Genomic DNA, 9,695 nt, shown 5'->3' with positions numbered 1-9,695 from the left:
CTTCAACTCCCAGAATTCTCCAGCCAGCTTTGGAAGCTTTGCTGGCTGAATTCTGGGAGTTGAAGTCCACAAGAAGTTGCCAAGTTTCAAGACCTCTGCACATTACCTACATAGCTGACCGCTTTTAAGTGTTCACTCCAATTACACTTGAATTAGAGACTTTCAGCTCCTTTCGAGACAGAGGTGGTGGCTCTTAAAAGAGCCTTTGGGTAAAAAACGGTACGATTTTTTGCGAAGAAACCAGGGAGGCGGCCGGGCTTTTTAAGCTCTCTCCCCACGGATTCGCCGCGCCAGCTGGATGTCCTTGGGCATGATGGTGACCCGCTTGGCGTGGATGGCGCACAGGTTGGTGTCCTCGAACAGCCCCACCAGGTACGCCTCGCTCGCCTCCTGCAGCGCCATCACGGCCGAGCTCTGGAAGCGCAGGTCGGTCTTGAAGTCCTGGGCGATCTCCCGCACCAGCCGCTGGAAGGGCAGCTTGCGGATCAGCAGCTCGGTGGACTTCTGGTAGCGGCGGATCTCGCGCAGGGCCACGGTGCCCGGGCGGTAGCGGTGGGGCTTCTTCACGCCGCCCGTCGCCGGCGCGCTTTTCCGAGCGGCCTTGGTCGCCAGCTGCTTGCGGGGCGCTTTGCCGCCGGTGGACTTACGAGCCGTCTGCTTCGTACGAGCCATCTCTGCGCCAAAAGGGAACTGAGAAAGACAAATTCGCGGGTCGGCATTTATACATCACCTCGCGCTTTTGATTGGCTGCTGCTAAAAAAAGCATTTCCGTTGGAGGGAAGCTAATCGTTGATTGGCTGAAGCCAGGAAACCAACGTTTCATTGGGTAATTTGAAAATGCGCGCAATAATTTAAGATTTTGAGACCGCCAATTTTAGCTATTTTTACTGCTGTACTTGTGTTTAATTTTAAATTGGTATTTATGCTTTCCCCAAGTATTACTGTATTTTTAAAAAAGACGGAAGGTGAAGTCTTATTTTCTTTCGTTCGTTCGCATCTTGACTGAAAATTATTGAGGAACCTAGTAGATTAGGGAGGTCTTTTTGTCAAATATGCTATTCTTGGAAGAAAATTACTTATTTTCAATTATATTCGATGGGCAGCGATTTCATTTATGCGCGTGCACCCGTTGAGAACGTGGTTTCGCTTCAATTATAACGTTAACAATTACTGTATTAAATCCTAAGCCTTCCGTCTCTCGTTTAATGCTAAGGAAACGGCCATTTATATACTTTAATTTAGCCCAGAGGTCTTCAAACTTGGCAACTTTTAAGACTTGTGGACTTCAACTTCCAGGTTCTGAGAATTCCGAGAATTGAAGTTCACTAGTCTTAAAGTTGCCAAGTTGCCGATTAAGCCTTTTTATGAGAAATTATTCTCTTGTGGACACTGGGCATGTTTGACATGAGACTTAATGCTTCCTAGGAATGTGATTTAAATGAGACTTTTTTGAAAAATCAGATGTTTCACCAGAGGATCAAAGAACATAAGTTATTTGAAAATTGATTATACTTGTGTCCGGATAGTACCCGCTGGTAATAATTACCATTGATAAATTGAAAACTAAGCTGTCAATTAGACAGCAGGGGTGGGGTGTCAACGAGACAGCAGGGGTAGGGTGGGGTTATGTACAGTCTGTTTTTGTTACGTCTATGGTGAAATTAAAAAAAAGAAAAGAAAAATCTGATGTGCTCTCAGATACAATGACACGATAGCAAACACTATCCCTTTGAATCTCCGGAAGGCACAATGAAACATTGTGTAGAATAAACTAAACCAGTGCTTTTCCCAGGTCCAGTGAGGCTTCCGAAATTTTGCAAATGCTAATTGAACTCTTTTAAAACACCGTTCATCTTTTTCCATTCTTCATCGTAATCGGGGAGGGAGTCATAAGAACAGTTCACAGACAAACGTCCCAATAATAAACTAGTATCTGCTGCTTTGTTACTAGCTTCCATGCAAATAAAAGGGTTCTGATTCTCGCTTTCTATTGGATAACAGAGCAAAGTGTGACGGCTGATTGGATTACTTGACACATAGCGGCTATTGGCTGTTCAGAACGACGTCTTTAGCGCGAGCCTATCACGAGCTCGTTCCAAAACCCTTTGATAGGGAAAGACCTGCAATTCAATCTGAGCGAACGAAACCTGCGTTCACCAATTTTTGAAAGTTCTGCCGCGTCCGTTCTGCTTCCCGGTGGAGGGAAGCATCTTTTTATTATTTTGTGATTCACATTTATTTAAAGCTTCTGGGGTTTTCGGAGCAAACTTGGGAGGGTCGCGATATCGAGAATATATTTGATATGAACTTTTCGATATAAATGCGCTTGTGGGTTTTAATAGATATCCCTTAAATGGGACTACCCACTTAAAAGTAGTCTCATTGAGGGAATATCTATTAAAACCTACAAAGTGGAAGTCCTACCCCGTGCACACCCACCCATTAGGAAGTGGCCACTTAAACCCGAGTGGCAGATGTTGCCCAGTTGCTTCTTACTAACCGACAAAGTTGGCTCTTCTATGACATGTGATGTGGACTACAACTCCCAGAATTCCTAAGCTGGCATGATTGGCTCAGAAATTCTGGAAGTTGGAAGTCCACAAGTCATAGAAGAGCCAACTTTGCCTACTCCCTGTACTAACCCAAATGCAGAGGTGGAAGCCTATCGTCCCCCGCTCCCTCCCTTTTCAGAAGTAACGATACCTCTGCTTTCGTGTGTATCTTACGCCTCGAAGCTTAATAAGCCCTGGACGCTACTCCCGTGTACAGGATCCCGCGCAAACATTGCAGTTACTTTTAGTTTCAAAATATTAACTGCAAACATTGCAGTTACTTTTAGTTTCAAAATATTAAAAAGCATCCGGACAGTATATATTCTACTGAGCGGACGACAGCTCTCTTTTGGATTCTGTGGGTGGCTCTTAAAAGAGCCTTTGGGGTTTTTGAAGAAAAGCAACCACGGGCCAGCTCTGGGGAGGGGGGTTTACTTCTTTTTGGGCGCCGCCTTCTTCCCTTTGGCCGCTTTGGGTTTGGGCTTGGACTTGACCGGCTTCGCCTTCACAGCCTTCGCTTTGGCGGGACTTTTGGCCACTTTCTTCGCTTTGACCGGCTTGGCCTTCTTGGGGCTCTTGGTGGCCTTCTTAGCCGCCGCGGGCTTCTTGGGCTTCTTGGGGCTCTTCTTGGCCGCCGCGGGCTTCTTGGCCTTCTTGACGGCGCCGGCGGGCTTCTTGGCGACGGGCTTCTTGGGCTTGGCGGCTTTCTTCTGGGGCGCTTTCTCTTTGCTTTCGCCGGATTTCTTGCCCAGCTTGAAGGAGCCCGAGGCGCCGATGCCCTTGGTGTGCACCAGGATGCCTTTGCCCACCAGGCTCTTCAGGCCCAGCTTGATGCGGCTGTTGTTCTTCTCCACGTCGTAGCCCTCGGCGGCCAGAGCTTTCTTCAGGGCGGCCAGCGAGACCCCCTTGCGCTCCTTGGAAGCGGCCACCGCCTTGGTGATCAGCTCGGTGACGCTGGGACCCGAAGCCTTGCGCGCCTTGGCCGCTCCCGCCTTCTTCGCCTTCTTCGCCGGGGCTTTGGAAGCGGCGGCCGGAGCCGCGGCCGTGACTGCAACAGCGGGCGCCGTTTCAGACATGATCGCCGAGAGTTGGAAGCGGCTACAAAAAAAAATAATAATATCTCCCAAACACAAAAAGTGAGCTCAAGTAGGTCAGCCGCTGTTTATTTATAGAGCCGAGCTGCTTGGTGATTGGTCGGCTCCAGAACCCGCCCTGTTGCAAGGCTGAGGGGACTCTTCCGACCGCTCAGTTTGTGTTTCTTTAGAGTTAATAAATTGGCAATTTTACCGAATTTAGGGCACCAAATAACGAATTCTTGGGATGGGGGAAAAGAGGGAAGGGTGCTTTTTATCCCTTGGGTTTTTCAACGAGGGGAACGCAACGTATGCTTTTTAAAAGGGCGCATAACCGCCGAATGCAGGATCTGGGAAGACCTGGAAAGAGTGGAAGTTTTGTTTTTCTTTGTAAATTAAAACGATGCATTTTTTCAAATGTTCGGAAAAACTATGCAGGTCTCTTCTTTAGATAGTAATCTCTGAGGGGAGGCACAATATGTGGGTTTTAGCATTACGGCCTCACTATAAATCAAGTTCAAATAAACTGAGGTAACACAGACTTCTACAAAGTACACTCACCATTGCTAATCAAGCAAGCCCTAAGCAAGTCACTATCTTCAAAGAAAAACGGTCAGATAACATAACAATATGGGCAAAATCAGAATTTCATATGCTAATATATATGCTACAATATGCTTTTATCTTATTTACAAACTTTAACTTATATATTGAATGCAAAAAAGGCAACCTAAAGATTGACCATTTTGGTGGGACCTTTTACAACTCACTTTAGGAATACTAACACTAATATTCCTGCCTGGGGTTTAAATAATGATATATTTTAAAGGATTTTCCTGTTGAAATTTCACCCAAGCATAAGAAACAAAATGACCAGACCACTTATAAATAAAGTGGTTATTTTTATTCATAAGTGATTTACATTCTGCTGAATTCAATGGGATCTACATGCAGACAAATAGGGAAGGCTACAGTTTAGATACAATTTCACTGTTCATTGGAGAAAAGCTTTATGGAGCAAATGTTTTATTAAAAATTCTGATTTATGCCTCAGTTTAAATAAGTACAGTCAGTAGGAAAACCACTTTGCGGTCAAAAGAATTTATTTTTCAAATTAGTTTGGCATTCAATCCTTAGTTTGAAATATTCTGATTGCTGAGCATCACCATATTTCCCCTTGTTACATTTGAGTACAAAATAACCTTTAAAACTACATCCTACTTAGTTATTTGGGTGAAAGCCTCAAGTCATGAGATTCATTTACACTGAATTTACAGTGCACAGTGATGAACAAATGTAAGTGCTTTCACACACCTTTAGAAGCAATGTGTATATGAAACTACAAATGCTGGGTATGTCAGGAGTGAAATAAATTTAAGAATCAATGGAATTTATACTCAAATACTTGTACATAGGATTATGGACTTTTATAGAGAATACAAGGCAAGTCTGTTACTAAAAAAAAAAATCTATTTGAGTTCAGCCCTTTTTCCCAAATAGGAAAATAGTATTGCAAGTCAGATAGATTTCATGGTTCACTCTCTTCCAGAACAAAGAAGTTAGAATACTTCATCTATGGCTACACATACCACTCCTTTTCCTGAAAACATGAAAACAACCAACAAATCAACTTTGTGAAAACTACACGAAATATAAAGTGTTGATGTTTAGATAGGAAGCTTTAGACTTTGAACCAAGTGTCTATTTTATATACAGGATTATTCAAAAAGAATGAACCAATTTCATGACACATTGCTTCCGTTCCCACGCATCGTCATGTAATGAATCAGTGACCATTTGAAAGAGGAGTTATCCAAGTTGTGAAGGCCACATTGAACAAGAAATAAAAGTTGATTGTATTCTTAATAAAATATCCTGAAATTAGTTCATTCTTTTTGAATAAACCTGTATTTTCAGATGATGGATATGAAGAGAGTTCTGAAGTGACTTTTACTTCTCCCTTAGCCATGAAAGCTGGCTGGGTGTTTCTTTTAGCCCAACTACCTCACAGGGTTGTTTTGGGGAAAATAGGAGGAAGGAATATTTATTTATTTTATTTATTTATTACTTGGATTTATATGCCACCCCCTCTCCAAGGACTTGGAGCAGCTTACAACATATAAAAAAGAAAACAATACAATGTAGTAGCCTATATCCTCACCGCTACCACCCAGGCACCGTGGCCCAGCGTGAGATCCGCCGCTACCAGAAGTCCACCAAGCTGTTGATCCGCAAGCTGCCCTTCCAGCGGCTGGTGCACGAGATCGCCTAGGACTTCAAGACTGACCTGCGCTTCCAGAGCTCAGCCATGATGGCGCTGCAGTAGGCGAGCGAGGCATACCTGGTAGGACTGTTCGAGGACACCACCTGTGCACCATCCATGCCAACAGGGTCACCATCATGCCCAAGGACATCCAGCTGGCGCGGCGCATCCGTGGGGAGAGAGCTTAAAAGGCCCGACCGCCTGCACGGCTTCTTCAGAAAAATCACACCGTTTTACCCAAAGGCTCTTTTAAGAGCCACCACCTCTGTCTCAAAAGGTCTTGAGCCCATTTGTCAAATAAATCCCCGAGGCGGTTAAGGAGGATTAAGCAAATGCTGTTCCCCCCCCCCACACACACACACAGTGTACCCGAAATTGTAGCGTGAAGAAAGATGGAATTTTGAAGTATTTACATAAGCTTTTGGTTTATTTATTTATTAATTGGATTTGTATGCTACCTCTCTCCAAGGACTCGGGGCGGCATACAAATCCAAATTTTGAATATTCCAATATTTGAAACTAAAAGCTTAAGTAAACTATTTCATCCTGATGTGGATGAGTTTCTATTCTGTGAACCGCCATTTTGGGATCGGGAAAATCCCGTGTGGAGATTTAGGACTACACTTGGGTAGAGTAATTGTTCTTTGTAGCTTTGGTAGGAGAGTAATTTCGTCTCAGTCAGCCAGGAGCTCACCGACTCCACTTGCCCCGAGGGTAGTCCCGAAGTTTCTGTTCCTTCTCTGATGAGTGAAAAAGGAGAACCTAAATTTCCCGCCCAACAGTTGAAAGCAAACCTCAATTCAATTTAACTCTTCTTTCCCCAGGAACTCTACGTAACAATTTGCATGGAAGGGACGGTGCCTCTTGAAATTTTGATATAAAGAACAAGGTAGTCACTTTCCTAGCAGTCATTACATCTTGAAATCCATCCACACGTTTCTGAACCCTTTGGAACTCTGTCCTGTTTGTTAAACTTTAAATACCTCAAAACCTGTTTCCGATTTTAATTTGAAATGTTAAGATGCTGCAAACCTCTTAACTCTCAAATGTGCTTTTTCAAGACAACTTTTTTTTGGAGGGGGGGCAGTTTGTTTTTCCTTGAAGTTTTGCTCATCCAAAAAGCTTCATCAGTTCTGACCGGTGAATTGGAAGGATTTATAATGTATTCCCCAGGTCGGTGTTTCCCAACCTTGGCCACTTGAAGATATTTGGACTTCAACTCCCAGAATTCCCCAGCCAGCGAACTATGGCTGGGGAATTCTGGGAGTTGAAGTCCAAATATTTTCAAGTGGCCAAGGTTGGGAAACACTGCCCTAAATAACTTCAGGAAGACCCAATTACAAGATTTTTCAAAAGTTATTTGTTTTTAATTATGTCTTTCCTCATTCTTCAAAAACAACCTCACATTACTTATTTACAAATTTTGATCATATGATCATAGGGATACCGTAACAATCATTAAGTGTGAGGACTTTTGGTAAGTCACTTCTTTCAATGCCATCATAACTTTGAACCATCACTAAATTTACACCTGTAAATCAAGAACTAAATGCCTATTAGAATCATGGTATTTAATAATCTACTTCTACTGGCTGGTGATATTTTGCTTTGCTTGAATGTAGCTTTATATCTTTACATTAATGATTTATTAATATGACTCAGTTTACCATGGTGAGGTCAAGTATGCGATGTGCATAGGTCCCTGCTGAATTTGTTTCAGTAAGTGGCATGAGTTCAGATCACAGGTTAGAGAAAATTGTTAACCATGGAAAGAATGCCATATGAATGCAGTCACAATTAGTAATACAAAAAGGAAACATTTTATGCTTTCTGAATAGTTGTCATATACCATCCTTGCTGTTATTATTTCTATCTATCATCTTTAAACTTTTTTGATTTAGACATACTGTACTTTAATGACCCAAAGGTAACATTTAGATGGAACATGGGGAAAATAAGATGTACGAAGATTATCTGGAAAGTAAGGTTACAAGGCACATAGCTCCCACAGGTATGGCACCACTGCATTGATTGACACTTGCTCTTTGGAGTATGGTGATAAGCCCAAGTTTCATCTCGCCGTCAATCTCAAAGCAGTCAAGAAATTCGGCACCGCTTCAATAAGCATCTTGGGCACCTATTGTAGCAGTGTTCATGCCTTTAGCATTCAGGTAGCTATTACAGCGCACACTTTACACTTGGAGGATTATAGAATGAGGACACTCATCTCTAACCTTCACAATGCCAGTCGATGATCTACTGACCACTAGCACTACTCATTCTCTTCCGCTGGCTTCCCGCTACAGGATAGTTATACCAACTTCCCCTGCAAGAGCTACGTACTTAGTAACTGATTTTCCGGATAACCCTGGTACATATACTTGCTTAGCATAGAAACAAAGAGAAATTACTTTTATTAAATAATTAAACATAGTCTTTAGGCCGTCTTCTATTTCTCCCAAAATCTTAGGCAGATACTAAAAATATTCCTAACCATGTCTTAAGAGGGTGGAGGGGAAATATTATCAGGCTTTCTTTCTGAGCCTATTCCCTACCAGTTGTTTTGCTAATACTTCCTGCATCCCTCTTCCTTATGGGAATGTAACTAAGAAATGCTGCATAATGCCATTCTTTTTTTTTTCAGTTCCTTTTATTTCCTTCCATAAGGAATATTCCATTTTTCCTTTAAACAATGCTAATTCAGCCATTCTGGAGATTTTTTAATTTCTCTGAACCGAAAGTGGTTTATGTTTCAGATATGGTCATGCGCTGAGACAGGTGTGTTTCATGTGAAGTACATATATACCATATTACGGTGGTGGCAAATGGGCCGCAGCGGCAAATGGGCCAGGTGAATATTGGATGGAGGCTGGGAAGCAGAGGCAGATTTTTTCTAGTTTTCCTCCCCCAAAGCTAGATGATGATGATGATGATAATTTATTAGATTTGTAAGCCGCCCCTCTCCGAGGACTCGTCTTATAGCCCGAAAAATAAGGTAGTATAAACAACTTCCTATTCAGTATATTAACTGCTCCAAGAATGACTGGTTCAGTGTAATCCAAAGTAAAAATTGCAAGGTTCCAGAATTTATTTATTAATTGGACTTGTATGCCGCCCCTCTCGTGGATTCACAGGAACAAGATGAAGTACATATCTATTTTTCAGGACACCTTTGTTCAGTTTATTCATGACCCTTCAAAGCACCATGAAGCACCAGCCAATATAAATTATTTTACTTTCAAATGTTGCTAAATCTTCTCATTGTCGAAAATATTCATGCTGTAGAACATTCCATTCCTGTTTCATGCACACTCATTACGGTCAGGCAGGAGTTGCTGCTCCCGCCACTCCCGGTGCGCTGGGCACGTAGTTCCGAGTCTCCGGCGTCCTTGCGCACATGTCCAAGTGAGATTCTGCTTCTGCACATGCGCAGGAAGCAAAATCTTACAAGGAGATGAGTGTGAGGGATTTCTATGATTTTTTTTTTGCTTCCATGCATGCGCAGAAGAAACGCACACGAGCATCCCCTCCCAAGATTTTGCTTCCTGCGCACGTGCCTTCTGCCGCACGAATCCCAGCGACCAGTTAGGTCTCACAGAGTTGGACTTCTCTGGGTCCCGTCAACTAAACAATGTCGTTTGGCGGGACCCAGGGGAAGAGCCTTCTTTGTGGTGGCCCCGACCCTTTGGAACCAACTCCCCCCAGATATCAGAGTTGCCCCCACCCTCCTTGCCTTTCGTAAGCTCCTTAAAACCCACCTCTGTTGTCAGGCGTGGGAGAATTGAGACTTTCCCTTCCCCCTAGGCT

At 43.1% G+C, this 9,695-nt stretch overlaps 3 protein-coding genes across 3 annotated transcripts in view; all 3 read right to left on the bottom strand.

Annotated features, from left to right (window-relative positions):
- Positions 1 to 9,695, bottom strand: part of LOC139169584 (retinoic acid-induced protein 3-like) — a 168,900-nt gene that overhangs the window by 108,088 nt on the left and 51,117 nt on the right. The gene's annotated exons all lie outside the window — the stretch shown is intronic.
- LOC139169578 (histone H3) lies at positions 185 to 708 on the bottom strand. Its single transcript, XM_070755969.1, has one exon. The coding sequence runs from the start codon at positions 670 to 672 to the stop codon at positions 262 to 264; it is 411 nt and encodes a 136-aa protein (XP_070612070.1). The 5' UTR covers positions 673 to 708; the 3' UTR covers positions 185 to 261.
- On the bottom strand, positions 2,217 to 3,700 carry LOC139169577 (histone H1-like). The gene has a single exon (XM_070755967.1). The coding sequence runs from the start codon at positions 3,626 to 3,628 to the stop codon at positions 2,984 to 2,986; it is 645 nt and encodes a 214-aa protein (XP_070612068.1). The 5' UTR covers positions 3,629 to 3,700; the 3' UTR covers positions 2,217 to 2,983.

The sequence above is a fragment of the Erythrolamprus reginae genome, chromosome 6, assembly GCF_031021105.1.
Source record: "Erythrolamprus reginae isolate rEryReg1 chromosome 6, rEryReg1.hap1, whole genome shotgun sequence".
Taxonomy (NCBI): Eukaryota; Metazoa; Chordata; class Lepidosauria; order Squamata; family Dipsadidae; genus Erythrolamprus; species Erythrolamprus reginae.
This window is presented reverse-complemented; position numbering and strand designations above follow the sequence as displayed.